The sequence below is a fragment of the Grosmannia clavigera genome, assembly GCF_000143105.1.
Source record: "Grosmannia clavigera kw1407 unplaced genomic scaffold GCSC_144, whole genome shotgun sequence".
In the NCBI taxonomy this organism is placed as follows: domain Eukaryota; kingdom Fungi; phylum Ascomycota; class Sordariomycetes; order Ophiostomatales; family Ophiostomataceae; genus Leptographium; species Leptographium clavigerum.
The window spans coordinates 751,117-768,959 of NW_014040797.1; the positions used below are offsets into that span (position 1 = coordinate 751,117).

At 50.0% G+C, this 17,843-nt stretch overlaps 6 protein-coding genes across 6 annotated transcripts; 1 reads left to right on the plus strand and 5 right to left on the minus strand.

The window, feature by feature from the left end:
- Nucleotides 1-206: 206 nt before the first annotated feature.
- On the minus strand, nt 207-2,515 carry CMQ_2704 (uncharacterized protein; the record flags this gene model as incomplete). The annotated part of the gene is made up of 4 exons (XM_014316782.1): nt 207-1,794; nt 1,880-2,022; nt 2,076-2,291; nt 2,453-2,515. 4 exons carry the CDS (start codon nt 2,513-2,515, stop codon nt 207-209), a joined length of 2,010 nt encoding a protein of 669 aa, XP_014172257.1.
- Nucleotides 2,516-6,593: 4,078 nt separating this feature from the next.
- CMQ_2972 (benzoate 4-monooxygenase cytochrome p450) lies at nt 6,594-8,491 on the minus strand (the record flags this gene model as incomplete). The annotated part of the gene is made up of 5 exons (XM_014317050.1): nt 6,594-7,451; nt 7,519-7,570; nt 7,633-7,995; nt 8,055-8,178; nt 8,242-8,491. The coding sequence occupies 5 exons, from the start codon at nt 8,489-8,491 to the stop codon at nt 6,594-6,596; spliced, it is 1,647 nt and encodes a 548-aa protein (XP_014172525.1).
- Nucleotides 8,492-9,110: 619 nt separating this feature from the next.
- Nucleotides 9,111-9,524, minus strand: CMQ_3067 (uncharacterized protein; the record flags this gene model as incomplete). Its single annotated transcript, XM_014317145.1, has 1 exon — nt 9,111-9,524. The coding sequence occupies one exon, from the start codon at nt 9,522-9,524 to the stop codon at nt 9,111-9,113; it is 414 nt and encodes a 137-aa protein (XP_014172620.1).
- A 161-nt stretch (nt 9,525-9,685) lies between these two features.
- Nucleotides 9,686-10,486, minus strand: CMQ_3195 (uncharacterized protein; the record flags this gene model as incomplete). The annotated part of the gene is made up of 1 exon (XM_014317273.1): nt 9,686-10,486. One exon carries the CDS (start codon nt 10,484-10,486, stop codon nt 9,686-9,688), a length of 801 nt encoding a protein of 266 aa, XP_014172748.1.
- A 1,435-nt stretch (nt 10,487-11,921) lies between these two features.
- On the plus strand, nt 11,922-16,352 carry CMQ_2880 (major facilitator superfamily transporter toxin efflux pump; the record flags this gene model as incomplete). The annotated part of the gene is made up of 5 exons (XM_014316958.1): nt 11,922-12,837; nt 12,920-13,459; nt 14,928-15,146; nt 15,251-15,338; nt 15,827-16,352. 5 exons carry the CDS (start codon nt 11,922-11,924, stop codon nt 16,350-16,352), a joined length of 2,289 nt encoding a protein of 762 aa, XP_014172433.1.
- A 346-nt stretch (nt 16,353-16,698) lies between these two features.
- On the minus strand, nt 16,699-17,328 carry CMQ_3243 (GPI anchored cell wall protein; the record flags this gene model as incomplete). The annotated part of the gene is made up of 1 exon (XM_014317321.1): nt 16,699-17,328. The coding sequence occupies one exon, from the start codon at nt 17,326-17,328 to the stop codon at nt 16,699-16,701; it is 630 nt and encodes a 209-aa protein (XP_014172796.1).
- Between the last annotated feature and the right edge of the window lie 515 nt (nt 17,329-17,843).

Genomic DNA, 17,843 nt, shown 5'->3' on the forward strand with positions numbered 1-17,843 from the left:
TTATGCATTCCTCTCTGGCCTCCATACGGAGTAAGTACAAGCATCCAATTTAGCTTGCCCACTTACACTAGTCCTGCAAGCAGCTACCCCTGTGCCTTCTTAGTGCACCGCTAGTCTAATCGAGCGTAGGGCCCGTATATTGGTGGATTGACGCCAAACTGCGCGCCGATCAGGTTCATTTTCTATCGCCCCGTGAGTACCACCGCTCAGTACTCGGCGTCTTGCGAATACATATGGGAGGCATCCAGTGGCGGCCAGACAGAAAAATCCCCCACAGTCAGATCCGCGCCCATCATATCAAGGGGGCGCAAGTCCACAATATCGTTGTGAAGCCAGAGCGGCACTTCGGCCGCGGCTGTTGACCCCCTGAGCTGCGATGACGCTACCGACGACGGACCCATGCTCGTCACCAGAGTCGGAACCTCTGGCTCGCGGCTAGACACGACTGCCGCTCCCTCTACCCCGGCCTTGGCAGCCGTGCCGCCTTCTGTGGCCCGGGCGAGCACCTTGGCCAGCGTCGTCGCCCCGACCTCCGCCATGTGGCTCACCTCTGCCAGCATCTCGAGCAGCCGCAATGCCCCGCGCGCCGCCTGCAGGCAGCTATCCTGCGTCACCGCAAAGATGTCGCCTTGCAGCGGATCCGTCCGGAGGGCTCCGGGTGGCGGAATATGATGCACCGGGTAGTCCTCCGGGAACTGTGGCTCGGCGCAGAGACACGCGAGCAGCACCCCCGCCTCAAACGCCGAGAACACGATGCAGGCCAGCCGCGTGTGGCACCCCCCCAGAAGCGCATGCAGCTGCTTCACCGACCGCAGAGTGCACAGCGCCGCCGCCGCCAGCTTCCGCTTCTGCACGCTGACCATCACCAACTTGTGCATCGGCAGTGTCGCCGACTGCTGAAGCAGCAGCGGCCGGAAGTTCCAGCAGATCATCTCGTACACCGAGATGTGCAGCGCCAACCGCTGTAGCGCCAGCTTCGCCCGCCGCTCATCCCAGCGCTGGTCCGGCTCGGTGAGCGCAAACACCGGCGGCAGCTGCTCCACGTACTCTCGGAAAAACCGCTCGTACCGCTCTTCAGCCTCCACTGCATCGTACTCCCCGGCTGGCCACGGACTGGCACTTCGCCAAAAGTCCGCCAATCGCGCTTGTAGAAGCCGCTCCGTAAACAGGTCGGGCACTGGTCCTTCCACCTCCGCACCGCCTGTCTTGCTGGAGCCACTGGTGTCGCCTTCGGCACCGCTTCGAAGAGCCTGCAGCTGTGGCCAGCTGCCTGCACGAAGGCGGCCAGGGGAAACCGGCACACGGTCTAGCTTCCGCGAGAGCAGGCTGTCCCAGATATACAGGATGCAGAACGTCCGCCGTTCCATCTCTCGTGTAGGCCCATCGACGCCCCGGCGCACCGCCACGGCATCACAGTGAATGCCGACGCTCTGTGCCGTTCGTATGGCCTGGCTCACCGCGTCCCAGAAGAGGCCCATCTTTCCGTCAATCTGGCAATGCAGCCCGTGATAAGCCTGGTGCTGCACGCGGATGAGCGACCCGCGCCCGTCTGCCGCCATTGCAATCGCATCCAGGTTGTCGGCTGTCTCCTCACACATGCTGCGCACATCTGTCAAAGGCACGCCACGGACCTTGTCCATAATGTAGCCAGGTGCCGGTAGGAACTGGGTTGCGTACGCGCAGATTCGTAGAATAAGCACCACAAAATCGACTCCTGATGCTGCTGTCACCCCCTCCGATGCCCACGTCTGGTATTTGGCCAACAGCCACGGCACATGCACAAGCTGGTCCATCCTGACGCGCCAAATCGTTAGTTGTGCTCATAAAATAGAACAGCAAAACTGTGACCAATCCAAAAGCCAAACATAAGCTCACGAACCAATGGACTTCGGCTACATAAAATTGCATCAAGAAGTCTATGATCTGCCGGTCAGGCATGCGTCGAATATGGCGCTGTACCTCCTCGCTTGCTTCGGGGAGGAGAACGGGTGAGCTCTTCAGGCTCTCCGGCCGCGGAAATACCTGCTAACATGTCAACTCCAACCTTCTGCTTGCTCCTATATTGGACAGCTCACCTTCTGAATAACAGCCAGCGTGTTGCTGCCGCTGTCCTCAAAGTATCCAAAGGACTCTGCAATGGATGAGCCCGCCCAGTGCGAAGCTGGAGTAGTCGACTTCGGCTGGCTATTCCACTCACTCTGTGCCTTGAGCGCACGGCCGCTTGCCGCTTGTCTCTTCTCACGACTCCTCTCTTCAAAGCGAACCTCGGACGTCGCTGCCGGGCTGGAAGTCTGGCTCGGTGCAGTAGAGTAGTAGATACAGTCTTCTGTACATCGTCGTCGTGAACAGTGGTTGCACGGATATTCCCGGTTGCACTGCGACTGTCAGGAACATATATTCCATCCTGTAGAAACCTGACACAAGCCGAATCGGGTCGTGAGAGTATACTAACTTTTTGCTTCCGCGTGTAGCATGGCACGCACGAGGAAATAACCCGTTTGCGGGGGGCATTCATGTTGTAGGCTTGAAAGCGCGTCTCCTGGTCCAAGAACTGGCTCCGGTTGCTATACGACGGGTGACACGACTCTTACACCGCTGCCAGACTATCGTTGTACAACCAGGACTTGGACAACCTCACACTACGTGTGGAAATCATGTCATAGCGCACATATTGGGGAACGGTCGCTTGGAGAGTCGCCGGCGATCGTATATTTTTTATTTTAAGACCAACTTTTAGTACGCTGATAGATTGGTACAGTTAGGCTTTATATCCCGCTCGTCGATTGACCGGTCGCTTTAGGTTTGTTTTCGTACTTTGGTTAGGCTATATTAGTGTGAGGTCGAAAAGCATGCATATGTTATGCAGGCTAGAACTGCGAAGCAGGTAAGACTCTGCACAGACCAAAATGTAGCTTAATTTAGCTTAGCTCCGTCTTCAAGGATCTAACCGTATTTTATCAAGAATATACTCCGTACGAAGTAATACGGAGTAATTACCTGCCAAAAGAATTGATTTGTTCTTTGTATCTTTGTGCCGAGGTACCAATTGACTACATTTTGAAATACTGCCGGTCACTCGTATTAGCCAATGAACCAATTTTAGCGACTCTGAGAAGAAGCCTACTGTAAAAAAAACTGTTTAAGTTTGTATAAACTTTAATTTAGCCATTGCTATTACCGTCCCTTTTTTTGTTATTGCATGATTGCCACGCTGAATGAACACTGTATATTCTGCTATAATAGCTTTAAGCTTTTTCTTTAGTATGTCAGGGCCAGACGAAGCAGCGGAAGCGGTGGCTGTAGACGCAAAAGAGCTTAATTTTTGATGATTCTAATTACGACTGCTTGGCGTTTTCTATTGATGCTCCTTTGTGGGTGTTGTGGACATTGTTACGAGGCTGGGTGAGGAGAAGTACAGGATCTATTGCGGCTGAAAAGAGAGATCTTCGTCGGCCTTACAAACTGGCTGTACATCGACAATAATTTCGCACGCATTCAAGATCTGAATTTTGAGCACCAACTTTCCCTAGTAAATGGACAAGTTTTTGTACTAGTTGGGGCCCTTGGCCATGGTGGCTCTCAATTCTCAGCTGCTTTATGTTCCATATAGGCCAAAGAATGGCAAGCAGAGTGGTAAAGCCATTTCTTTCCTTTTTGGACAGTCTCAACGAACACTTAGTACACCTGCTCGGGCCTTGTTCTTGGACGAACATACGATGTATTGAGCTTAGCGCTTAGCTTTACTATTCTTATTGGTTGTATTGGAGCTTTGAATGCACCCATCTTAGGGTCTTTGTGTCGTCTAAGGATCAAGTTCCTTTCGCAATAGAAAGGCTACACAGTTCTAGAATGTGCTCGCGGCTTATTCGACTAAAGCTTCTCTTATATTTTGGCTGGTGTGGAAAGTTCGATGCGACGGCGCTGAATCAACAGATTTTCTCCGTAGAGCTCGCTGGCAATGTACATTCACTTCACAGGTGAAAATCTATCGCAACTGAGTAAAGAAGGTCAGTGATAGGCGAGGAAACGAAGAGAGAAGGTAAAACAACAATTAATGATATCCGAACATTCAATGCGACTACGGAGTACAGAATTAACGTATCAGAGCCATCGGAACATTATGTGCATTGATAGTCGGCGGTGAGACTACCTGTCGGTGGTATCTCACATAGATGTACCGGTGTCGAAAAGGAACCTAAGTTTAGTCTACTTTCCCTCATGAAATGTGGTCTACTTTGTAAGTGCTGACAAATCCTGTGGGGATAGACTTGACTTTAGTCTGACCGGACGCTAAATCTCCGAGACCCGTGTATCAGTCTAGTACTAGCTTACGACTATTAGACTGTACCTTATCGACGTTGGTGGATTTTCAGGGTCTATGGGATCACCCACCTACTTCTTTTCTCGAGACTCACGCAGAGATACAGTTTTGTCTGACAGGAAAGTAGCGCAGCCGTGTCCGCTCTGATCTAGCTAGTTTCCCTGTTATGCATACTCTCTACTCCATATTTTTCTATTCTTACGGAGTGCTTACAAGTAGATATGATACCCTGTGGAGTTGTATAAGTACGAGAACTAGTTTTAGTGCAGCCAGGGGTCGCACTCAAGATTTACGTGTTATGCTCCACTGCACAACCCGCTTCTAGAACAAGATATGTATATAGTACGGAGTACGGAGTATAGCTTCGTACTGTAATCGTGTTACGTACTGGTGCACGTATCAGGCCGGTTCGCAGGACAGCCGAAAACGCGCTTATGTGAGAATGTACGCAGTATACGTAATATTACAGGTAATGTAATCTTGCAGAAGCGTTCCGTGGTTACGTCCTTGCATGGCTCCTTCAATGCCTCCTAAAGCGGCAGGTGGGTGACTATCAAGTAGGACAGCCGTTGAGCTAATGTGACGCGACATAAAACGGGGTTACCTGCTTTCAGGACGTTTACATAGCAAGCTAAATAAGAGGCTGTGCACTTGTAAGCACCAGTGGCTTTAGTGTTAATGTATCTTACCGAGTCGACCTAAGTTCACTATTGAAATCTGCTAAGCACTAGAAGTCTGTGCCTATTTAAGTGGCTCTGCCACGTTTCGTATGGGTCACTTTAAGTGTCAAATAATGGGTGCCCAGTGAGCGTGAATGTATTGTTGTGGTTAGGTACTTCCGAGGTATGCCGACGTGCATCAAAACACGTACTAAATAGCCCCATGCGCCACACAGTACATGTATTCTTTCATCACACTGCATAATCGTGCACGCCCCTCCCATTCTGGTCTGGTTCATTCGACAATAAGACGGTGGGCCGAGAAAAGAGGAGACTGTACCCGCACACTAACTGGGAGCTAGCGGAGCCGACGCTTGCGAATTACGAGCGGAACCGACATCGATTTCGCAATTGCTACTTTCGGTACGGAGTAGCCAGCACGCAGTTCTAATAGCCACACCATATTCGGCTCCTAACTAGTGTACGACGTATGCGCAAGTGCGTCATTTAGCCTTATTAGTAAGAAGATCGCTGAAGCCGAAGTGCCCACTTGGTGATCCTACGAAGCATACATACGTAGCTTATCATGCAAGGGTAATTTTTAACAGGGCCCACCCTCTTCATCTCCTACTCCGTATGATGTAAGATACTAAATATACACGTACACAAACGGGTACGATTTACATACAACATGCCTGCAAGATGGATTTTGCAGAGCGCGTCCTATAACTGTCCTATGATTTGTTCACTTACGCCATGCACAAGTACAAGTACGTATACGTACCACGTACATTTACGAAGCGCTCGTGTTCTACTGCCTTGAGTAACAGTTCGAGTTCGGCTTGGCTCCCTAACGAGGTAAACCTGTCTTTCAACACGCAAGAGCTTAATTTCGGTTTGATTTCCTAAAGGAGTAACCCATTCTCCTCGGCGCTATACGAGCAATCCAAACTTCCGTCCGTCGGTGCCTTAGAACACGACATTTTAGCGACTCTTATATTCTGTCAACCCCAATGCGACTAGATTCACTTACAGAATGTTGCCGTGTGACGCACATATACATTATTCTATGAGTAAGTAAGGTTGTAGCCGTACTTCCTCAGTCTTGCGTACCTCTGAATATAAGAAGCAGCGTGAGATATTATAGCGAGTTGCACAGTAGGCAGGAATTTGAACTTCACGAGAAAGGATCGAATTGATCGTGAAGAATGACGTTAAAATTATAGCAGCCTGTCTTTTACAGCCGCCCCGACAGTACTTTAGTGCCAAATGCAGCGGTCGTACTCCGTAAATTGTACCAATCATGTATAACTACGTCAACTACTCTTTACAATAAGCCTAGTTGGTTTTTAAATCACTACTAAGTACTATGGACAAAATAAATAAATCCGGAATCTGTTCCTTTACCGCCTAAGACGATAATCGCATATCGTATAAATTATCTACAGGCCGTTGTAATCTACTTGCAGCAGTGTGACGTTTCATATTTAACACCCAGCCATACAGCTATATTGAACTTATGACGCCGAGGGCCATAACAGAATCCGGTTAGAGAGCTCCTCTTATATTGGATTCGATCGATCTACTGCCCGTGTTTGTACGACTTAGATGCATTAAACAATCACTGCTCTTACACCTTGGCTGCCCCACACAGGAAAAGGGTTGAAGAAATCGTGGTCCCATGCAATATCCGCCTCTGTAGTCTTATATAATTTCATGTGCGGAAATACTCGGTCGACTAAAAGACCTAGTAGAACATATAACTCACAGTAGGCAAGGCTAAAATGGTCAACAAAGCATTCTTCTAATAAAAGGCAGGATATATCCACGTACTTGATACCAATGCACCCACGGCTCCCCTTTGAGAAGGAGAGGAGAGAGCGGTCTAGCTCTTTTCTGTGCTGTTGGTTCTCATCCAGCCACCTCTCAGGGATAAACGAGTGCGAATCTGGGAATATACTCTCGTCATGATGTGTGATGACAGCGGACATGCCGATGGCGTATCCCCGAGGAATGACAAGGTCCACTTTCTTGGTGCTGTTTGACTTCTTCGGGGTCCAATCACCACGGTAGACTAGATCTTCGCTAGTTGCAACACGGGAGGTGCGACTAGCTAGGCCATACGAGAGCCTCAGACCTTCATATATGACGGAGCTTAAATACGGCAGCTTTTCAAGAGCCGCCCATTGAGGCACTTTCCCTGAGTTGCCTGTCGCCTCACGCACCTCAGCAGTAATCTTACTTAAAATAGCCGGCTTGGTGAGAAGATGATACGCAATCACAGTCAAAGTCCAGCTGACTGTTTCTGTACCAGCTACAAACAGGGAGAACCCCTCCTCGACGAGTCTCTGGGTCGTTTTCTCTGCTTGGGGGAGATCCGATTGAAGGACAGATCCAAACACCGTTGTGCCGTCATCGATTCCTTTATCGACTCGAGTCTGTGCTTTTTTGACATAGCCAGGCATGTCCACCTATTCGACTATCGCATTAGAATTTCAGCTAAAGCTTTCGGTTCCCCCCCAGGCGATTCTGACTCACGATCAGAACACTAAATAGCGTTTCCATATCTTCCGATAGCTTCCTCGTGAACCTGTTTGTTAATGTTAGCAATGCATACGCTTCCACGCCAATGTCAAGATTCCGAGTGCCTACATAGCCATTGCAAAGCCAGCATGTTTTAGCCATGGAATAAAGCGGAACCAGTAGACAAGCTTTAGTTGAGCAAAAAGCGGCTCGCGGAAGTTTGGCTCCCAGCCCTTTTGGGCTATGAGACCCAAGTTCTCGCCAAGGCAATAACCAGTGATGACATCAGTCGTGAAGAGGCTCAGGGCCGTTGTCACATCAAATGGTCCCTGCTGTTTAACGCGCAACATCTTGTCGCATATTCCTTCAGCCAAGTTCCGAACGGTGGGCTCAAGGCGCGAAACTTGAGCGCGAGAAAAGAATTTGGACAAGGCGCCTCGGCGCATTCGGTGGAGATCATGGTTAATTGTCGAAAATGTTGCGTTTTCGGCCCTGAATAATTAGCATGATACCCGGTGCTAGATTAATATATATTATGTTTACACACTTACACTCCACTGCCCCGAACTTGGTGCGTGGGCTTGTCGCGTTTTCTACCTCCCCCAGCATATATTTCGTCTATGAAACGATGATCACTGCAGTGTACTTCATCGGGGTTGATTCGGACAATTGGGCCTGGGCGAGCAGTCAGATGCTGCGGTATACTATGTATATCTACCAATAGTGCAAAAAGCTTACCATATTTTTCATGCATATTTTGGATCTGTCTCGTATAGCGTCCAGACCTGAAAACGTCGTAGTAGAATTCCGGGAGGTAAGAGGCAGCAGAAAGCCATGGCCCAGGGATGTGGCGTAGTGGGTGAATAAACAGGTTGTAAATTATTCTGGCGGTTTGGTAAAAACCTACAATTCCTGCTACAGATATTAGGCTTTGTTTGCAAATTTTGAGTGCTAACTCATAACTGGCATCGTTCAAAGGTATCAACATTTTGGCAAAGAACAGCCTGCACGGTCGTGTTGTGAAATGTCGAAGGTTTCAAAAGCAAGAATAGATAATCTTATAGGCTCTAGGTGAGATGGATAGCACATCAGTAAGTCCTTCCACACATGAGCCGCATCGCAAAAACGTATTCCGATGGTAAGTAACCTGGGAATATCAACCAATCAGAGCCACGCTATTGACACGAGTTTCCGGTAAAGGCATAGATCTGCGGGTTTTCAACGATGCAGTCAGCTCATCCATCGGCCGAATATTCGTTTGATTCGGTCGGCCGATGGTAACCCGCTGCGCTGCTGCTGAGCCCATGCGGTCTGCGGCCATCTTCGTTAGCCCTGTGGCTGTAGGAGGGGTACGCCAGAAATAGTATTTTTGCCTAGCCAAATGCTATACTTGTGCCTATCTATTCTTCTTCACAATTCTATCTTGATAATATCTTAAAACTCCGTTTACATAAGCGAGTCTGCTAGGCTACCTAAATCTTGAAGAATTGAGTGCTAGACCGGGCCATCCATCTTAAGGCTGCGACGTATATAGCAGCCAGTCCTCTATATTTTTTACAAAGCTGTCTCCTACGGAGGATTTAACAGCGGATTCTTGCCAGGAAAAATTAAATCGAAAGGCCTCCTCCTTTTACGGATGAGGCGGCAATTCCAAAAGCGGAGGAGACAACGTTTGCGCACAAATAGAAGGAAGAGCGGGTGATTGACCACGAATCGCGGTCTGTCTGGTAGCGGGTGGAGGCAGTAGTAGCATCAAGGGCTGGCTGGTCGTCGAACGCACCCAAATTCGTAATGACCCACGAGGAACGCCGCGGACGCTGAGATTCCTCTAAAAGCTGAGTGCGCCAGTTGGTGACAGCTTGTGCGAAACCGTTCATATCATTGTGGAGCCCCATGTCCACCTTGTTGGCAATTTCATGGCGGATCTTTCGCGCAGCCTCCCAGATTGTTTCCACAAGGGCGGTTGGGGGAAAGAGACCTTCATCACCAACAGCAACCGACAGGGAGGAGTCGGCACGCATTTGGGCGACTAGTGCTTCGTCAAAGACGTGGCTAAGACACGTCACATAATTTGACATGGCTTTCTCCGGCTCAAACCATGGGTACGCGGTCGGCTTCCTTGGTAGAAAGCGGCGAAGATCCATGGCCGTAAGAAATTCGAATTCCAGCGCCTCAGCTGGATCTAGGAGAGGCGCGCAAGGGAAACAGCAGCGAGCGCATGTAGCAGGCCCGTCATCGTAGTCTTCTGGTGGTGACAGGCAGCGATGAGCCTGGATAAAGCATCGCCAGGGATGTAGATGGACCGGATCTGCGTTTTGTACGGTGTTGTCTGGATGGGGGCCCAATGGGCTTGTCTTGGCTTCTTCGGATATGCTGCTGTCGAAATCTCGACCTCGTTCTGCCAGTAGTAGACCAATGCTTTTAGGTCAACGGGAAACTGCACGAGATTCTCTGCGGGGGGACTGAAAGTTGTGGTGGAATCCTCTGGAAGTACTAGGATATGATCTTTAACATTGATTTCGCCGGCGGCCTCTGAACCACCGCGAAGGCTCTGGAGCAGCTCTCTGTGGAACATTTTGACGCTGGAACCGTCTACTGCAATGTGGCAGAAAGAAAAGAGAATGTCGATCGAATCTTCACCCTCCTGGTGCAAAATCCTGAGCCTCCAGCGCGGCACGTTCTGGTAGTCGGCAAACCTGGTGTCTAGCTCTTGGCCTACCACGCTGCCTAAAGCTTTCTGATAATCAATTGCTCTCGGAGTGATTAAAGTCCAGTTTATGTGATTGTTCAGATCTAGTTCACGGAGACGCACCCAGTGTGGGTTCCTGGTGTGCTCTCCCGTGATGCCGACATGCATATGGGGATGCCGAAGGACCACGCGCGCCACGGCCTCCTCGCAGGTGGCCATTAGGTCGTTGCGCAGTCCGGGCAATCTCCATCGTACCGGAAGCTTGTATCTGTAGCCTACAATGTTCACACGCATGTAATCCAAAGTTTGGAGGGCGAGCTGGTAGGTTTCCCTTCGCACAGTTAGCCCGGTAAGTCACTTCTTGTGCATTAACCTGGAATAGAAGAAAAGGACAAAGAATGTAACCCACAGGCATCCAAATTTGCGAACGATATCAATGTCACGAGGTAGAGTATCTGTTGGCCTTAGCTCATCCCTGGTTGAGCTGTCGAGGATCCTAAGGCCGGTTACCACGACTTCGGCAGGTTTCGATTCTTTAGCACTGTATTGCTTGAACATCTTGAGATTTCCCGCTTCAAATAAATGGATCTATCAATCCCTTCTTTGATAACTTAGATCACCTTGCTAATTCTCAGGGTGGGCGTGTCTGCTCTGCGCGAAATTGTATGCCTGAGAAATCGTTTTTGGAATTGTCTGACACTTCATCACCATTCACCGCAGTCTTTATAGACTCGTGTCACGAGAGGCCAGGTATAAAATGACTTTCGCGCACTTCGAAAGTGAACAGGCCCGAGATACTGCGTACCAACTTACAAGTTTTACAATGCCTGGTATCTCAGCTGCCTTACGTTCCAATCCATATTCTACGGCTAGTACTACAAATTATGCTCAAATAGACATCGGCTAGGAAGCCGACAGAGTCGGCGGTTGTCAGCACCCTGCTTGTTATTCATATGCATACTCCGTAAAACGTTTGACAACCCGGCGCTCAGTTTCGTGTCTTCTGTGTGGTCCGTGGCAGTCTTGATTCTCGTCGGCCGAACTACGTCTTTTTCGGCCCTCGTCGGCCGTAAATTAATGAAACAAGTAGCCACGGTTGAAGTAAAACCGACGGCCGAATATGTACTAACCGTATTCGTCAATGAACGTATGTAAAGCTAATTTCGTATTCTGGCACGACAAATAGTCTTGCGCTGGTAGGCACCCACTTTCCCGCCTTTCATGTCTCTCTTGAACCACAACAATGCAGCGATTACAAAAATGTAGATTACAAACAAATAGATTACAAATACAAGAAGTCAAAGAACACATGTACCGATGCCACTACTCCGAAAGCGTTGTGCCACAGATGTCCGTTGGGGGCTTATTGGATACCAAGTCTTTGCCATCCCTTAGACACTTCAGCATAAGCTTCTAAGAAGTAGTTAAACGTCCTAGGGGCCTCATTAGTCGTTTCTATATGGTATAATATCTCGTGGGTGCCTCACAAGCATAGTCCGACTTCTTCACGTTCTGCAAATCAGCAACGCTCCTTCGCCTCTTACTGGGCTAATGCCAAAACATAGTCAACATGGCGACACTCCCACATCAAGAAAATGCGTAAATACAAACAGAGACAGCCGTTGTGGATGTCAAAAGTTTGAACAACAACAACAAGCAAGGCGAAGCAGACAAGGATGTCTCAAAAGCAAGCTCGGCAGATAACATCGATAAATACGTGACCAACACCATGAATAGTTCCGAGGACGAGTCGCAATACCCAACGGGCCTAAAGCTATGGCTTGTTGTCTTCTCTCTATGCATGTCCGTCTTCCTGGTAGCACTAGACCAAACGATCATTGCCCCAGCTCTAGGCACTATCACGGACCAGTTCGACTCAATTACAGACATCGGCTGGTACGGTGCCTCGTACCTACTCACGTCGACGGCCATGCAGCCCATCTTTGGCACGGTTTACCGCTTGTTCAACGTCAAAGCCACCTTCCTCGCCGCCGTCATCGTCTTCGAGCTAGGCAGTCTCGTGTCAGCCGTGGCGCCAACGTCTATCGCCTTCATCGTCGGACGAGCCATCGCCGGCCTGGGTACTGCTGGCATCTTCTCTGGAACATTTGTTATCCTTGGCTTTATGCTGCCACTCCGCAAGCGACCCGCTACTTTTGGCCTGTTCGGCGCTCTCTGGGGTATCTCTTCTGTCGTCGGGCCATTACTCGGTGGCGCCTTTGCTGATCACGTCACATGGCGTTGGTGCTTCTACATAAACCTGTCTATTGGAGGCGTGGCCATGACAGCCGTTATTTTCATGCTGCATCTTCCCCGAGATGACAAGACTGGGGGCGGGCTCAAATCTATACTGTCTCGAGTGTTGCAGCTGGACCTACCGGGTGCCTTCACCCTAATCCCATCGATCATTATGCTTCTTATCGCTCTTCAGTGGGGTGGCACTAAGTACCCATGGCACAACTCTCGTGTCATAGGCCTCTTCGTTGGTGCTGGCGTTGGCGCCGTCGTCTTCGTTGGCATCGAGATTTGGCAACAGGACAAAGGTCTTCTACCACCTCGCTTCTTCAGGAATCGCAGCGTCTTATGCGCCATGCTATTTGCCATGTTCTTCGGTGCCTCTTTCTTCCCAATGGTATACTACCTGTGTAAGTCTGAGATCTTGTTGTGCTGTTTTCATGAGTCCCTAGAATCTCAGGGATTTGTTATATCTATGCTAATGTTAAGTAGCACTGTATTTCCAGGCTGTCCAAGGCGATAGCGCCGTCCATGCAGGCATTAAAATTTTGCCATTTTTAATTGCTATGGTTATTAGCTCCATGCTGAGCGGCGTTCTCGTCACGAACTTCGGCTATTACAACCCTGTTATGATCTGCGAGACGGCTCTTCTCACGGCGGGCGCCGGTCTTATTGCATCTTTCTGGATCGACACGCCAATGCATGAGTGGCTCGGCTACCAAGTCGTCATGGGTCTTGGTACTGGCGTCTGCTTCCAGGCACCAATCATAATCGTGCAGAACATACTTGCCCAAGAACTTATTCCACAGGCCACTGCCTGCGTCCAGTTCTTCCAATCGCTCGGTGGTTCGGTATTTATTGCTGTGTCCCAGACAGTATTCGAAAACGGCCTCGTCCAGCACCTTGTGCATGACGTTCCCGACATTGACAGCTCGCTCATCGTTAACAGCGGCGCCTCTCAGATCCGTCAATTACTCATCAATATGGGACGTGCGGATGCTATTGATGCAGTCCTCGGTGCTTACGTCTTAGGTTTACGCAATAGCTACTACATTAGCACAGCAGCAGCTGGTTGCGCATTCATTGTTTCGTGGGCCTTGGACTGGAAGAGGATATATAAGCCGAGTGCTGATAAGGAAAACAGCGTACAAACAGCTGAGCCGATAGAAAACTTGTTGGTGACAGATGTCATAGATACTGCTCTTCAAGATAAAACAGCATCGTAAATTTTCCTTTGGTCACGGAGGAGAAATACGGACAAAATTACGCATACATTGACATTATTTTCTTAGACTATTCGGGCTCTTAAGGCATACAAGTTGTATATAGAGACAAGGCGCGCCTTGTCCTTGTTTTGTCCTTGCAATAAAGATAATATTCCTCCTCACAAACTCTTGAGAATGGTTTCACTGACAGATACTCCTCTAAGATCTGTATAGCACCGGACTAGTCATTGTCATTGTTACGTCCTGCCACAATTTACAGGTTAATCGGCGCCCCGACAAAGTCACCTTCTTGACAGAATTTTCATAGGTGCTCCTTGCTCAGTAGAGCAATCACAGAGCCGTACCCCAGCCTCTGCTTTGATAAAATAGGGATGATGTGTGAACCTTGCTTCATCGCATCAGTAAAAAGACAGCGGCTGTTGTAGAACGTAGGCACATCCGTTTAGACCCTGGCGTCGGCATTTTCTCTGGGTGGTCCTCTGACACTACGGCTAATAAGCCAAGTAGACGTTTGTGCGGATGGGCGAGGCCTTTGAAGATGTGAGCAGCTTATATTCTTCAGTTCTTTAGAAGGTAGCTATTAAGGCCAGGATAAATGAGGGGGCTTTTTACCTCTGCTACACACGCCTGGACGGTGGTTATAATAATAAGGTGGCAATTATCTTCTAAAGATTTATTAGATGCGATAAAGACGAGAACTTCACCCAATGTACGGAGTACAGAGTACCTTGCTATCTTTGACATGAAATTAGTCCCATCGGTAACTTTTATCCTTATGTAGTTCGTTGATTTCGCCCATGCGCAGAAGCGTCAGAGACGAAGATTCGGAAGCGCATGTCTGGAGAATCGAGGAACTAAAACAACAAGCATAGTAACGCGAGCAGTTGAATTTCGAACTGCAACGAAAGTACGAAGTATCTATTATAAACAACAAGCCGGCAGACTTCCCTACGTACCTTTCGGTATGCCATCAGGAGCTTTCTCTCAAAATGTCCGTGCAGATGGACGTGTCACTTTCGTCCAAAGGACTCTATACCAAAGTCAGCGATATGTTCTACCCACTAGAGCTTGTGTCTTGAACAGACTTTCCGATGCTATACGAAAACTGCCAGCGCCGTCTTGAGGCTACCTTCCACGACGAGACACACTTTCCGTCATCCGCGACTTTCTACGGGAAGATCCGGCGGCTAATAAGCAGAACATTCGCAATTTTCAGTTCCTTTCTGTTGAGGGCTGCTCAAAGAGGGTGTTTCAAGGGTTTTTTCGCATTCAAGCTGCTCGAAACGTGGCCAGCGAAACCAGCGAGCTATTAGAGCCCATCCCCGACTGCATCAAGTTTATCAACAGCCCCTACGGCACTCTTCCCGCAAATGCTATAGACAACGACACTATGAATGGACCTGTCTATGTTCTGGCAGTTCAAACGGCCTGTGCAGACGACACACAGAAGCGAGACCGTAACCCGGACGACGACGGACCTCCACCGGCCAATGGTGCTTTCGTGTTGAAGGCGAGGCTCAAAAGCCCGTTTTTGTTGTGGAGTACAAAGCCGAGCATAAGTTGCGAGTCTCTCACATCCACACGACCCTTTTCCAAGACGTGGTCCAGGAGCTGGGCAATCCCATAGTGTCTGAAGACGACGGAGAAAAAGTCATTGTGCAGTTCAAGCGAAAGACGGCACAGGTGTTTGTTCAGGCGTTTCACTATACGATCTATTTTGGCTTACAGTATTGATACGTCACACTAGGGGAGGCTCTGAATCTACTATATCTGGACCCGGACTATCCCCTGACACTAATAATCAATTTTCTGTGCCTCGCAACGATGTACAGCCGGCTGAAGGCGTCAGCGCCAATCTGGACCTTTGAAAAACGGCGGTGGCACTTATGTCGACAATGGTGCTGCTTGCATTGGAGACACGGCCTCTTTCCTAACGATGGAAGCAGAACACGAGCAGGCTACTCAAGCGGTGGCCTTATTCATATTCTGAAGCGGGTGCATGTAGCAGCAGTGGAGACGACGACACCTGATGGCCATAACAGTCGAGGCTTTGACTTGAGGAATCCGCCCTCATTACGCCCTCGGCGCCAGAAGGGCAAGGATGTATGAAAAGACCTGATGAAGGGTAGGCCCGACGACGATTTCGACGACTTCGACGACAAAATCACACCAGGTATCGGCCCACGAGGACGTCAGCGGCAAACGCAGCGAATTCGGGACGCGACACACGGCCTTTGTCGAAAAGCAACCGTACCAGCGGCACCAAGGCAACGGGACCGACAAGCGACAACCACAGCGGAGAAGTGCGTGCCGTTGACTGCGGAGCTGAGCGGTACTGCACACATGCATGTCTGCTCGGCCTGCGTGACGGTGGCCCTCTTGACTGGCGCTGCCCCAACGTCCGGCAGCTTACGAAGTCGGCATCAATCGGCACGCAAAAATGGCACCAACAACATCATCCTATTGGTTACGCTGACTTCATGCGGCTCTTGCGGCAGCAGCTAGCTGACGACCTCGACAAGTACGGCAAGCTTGACGCCATCGGCCTTCTCTTCCGGCTGACGCTCCAGCCATTTGGCTACTGCGAGGCGGCCAAGGGCGTGCAGACGGTGGACTGGCCGCGACTGCAAACTGAACTTGGTGCCTATGCGGAAGCGGAAGCGCTCTGGGAGCAGCGTTGCACGGGAGTTTGCGCCTAACAGAGCACGCGGGACCACAATGGCGAGTCTTTGTTGAAAGAGGCAGCTGGGCCAAGTCAGTCGTTAAAGCCCCTTCCCTTCTTATTGCCTACCTACTAATACAATGAAGCTGCCTGGTTGTTGTTATGGAGACCAACTAAATGATCTGGCCTCTTACGTATATTTTCACAATCGCAAGGTACGCAGAAACGATTAAAGCAATGGAGCTTCAAGGCGTACAATCAAGGCGTATAAAAGGATGGATTAATAGACCTATCATTGTACTAAGCCAATCAGGCAGGAACAGCATATACTGAACAGATCCGAAAAGGCCCTGTCGCTTGCAACCGGTTGTAGCCTTTAGAGCTCACAGATATGAGTACGTCGTGTAGATGCCAATGGGACACTCGTCGTAGTCTTGGAAGAAGCTGAAGGATGTGTCATTTGTGGTCGTGAGGCCAGCGACGCACGAGCCAGCGCCGACAAAGCATGGCCCGATGTCGATCACATAAGCATGACCAGGCTCCATGTGGACTGGTGGGAATGCTGGGAACGGGCCCGGTTTTGGCTGGTTGTTCCATGTGGTTGCGTCGCTGGGGCAGCTGCCCGGAGCGTAGCCGGTAAAGAAGAAGCTGCCGCCGCCAGAAATGGAATAGGAGCTTGTCTTAAGCTGCGACTGCTCGGGGAAGAGGAACTCGAGCGTGCAGTTGGCATCGGACCGCGAGGCCGGAATGTCGAAGCTGAAGATGCTGCCCACGTCATTGGGCGTGAAGACGCCAAAGTACTGCGGCCCGAAGGCCCGATCGGGGTCTGATTTGGAGATCTGCGTGATGTAGTGAGGGAACTCAAACTCGCCCTCCGTCAGGTAACTGGGACAGTCGGTGCGCGGGTCAATGTCGCGTGGTGTCAGCGCCCTCTTCGAGAGCAGCTCGCCGGGATAGGCGGCCACAATGCCGGCAAGGTTAGATGCCACAGCAAAAAGCAAAGACGAGAGCATGGTGGCAAGCGAGTGGAATAAGCGCTTGTATGGGAGGTTGCAGAGTGAATGACTGGTGCTGGTGAGAATACAGAAGAACCACAGAACTGCGAAACTGCAAGACGAAATGCATCAACGTATATATACACGTTCGGACTATCGCTCGTGTCTGGCTTGAGAGCTGTCCAGACTGGTCTCATGACTACAACAAACGCATCGGGCCATCCTCTCTCGTCTTCGCCCAACCTTTCCAAGATTGGGGTCATCCGCATACGATCAGCAGGTAAGGGGCAATACGAGCTTATTTACGAGCTTGCGAGCCGTTCTCTGCTTGGCCTCGCGCCGCACTTCGTCAGTCAACCTCATTGGCGGGCAGGTGGCTGACGGATCGGTTGAGTGGCTTCGGCTGCCTATATTCATGCAGCTACCGGCACACAAGCGGCACTATGGCCAGACGAGATTGAGACCAGTTGCGGGGTAAGACAACTCGCAGTGTTGGGCGTAGGAATAGGATTCGTATCATGCAGATTTACCCT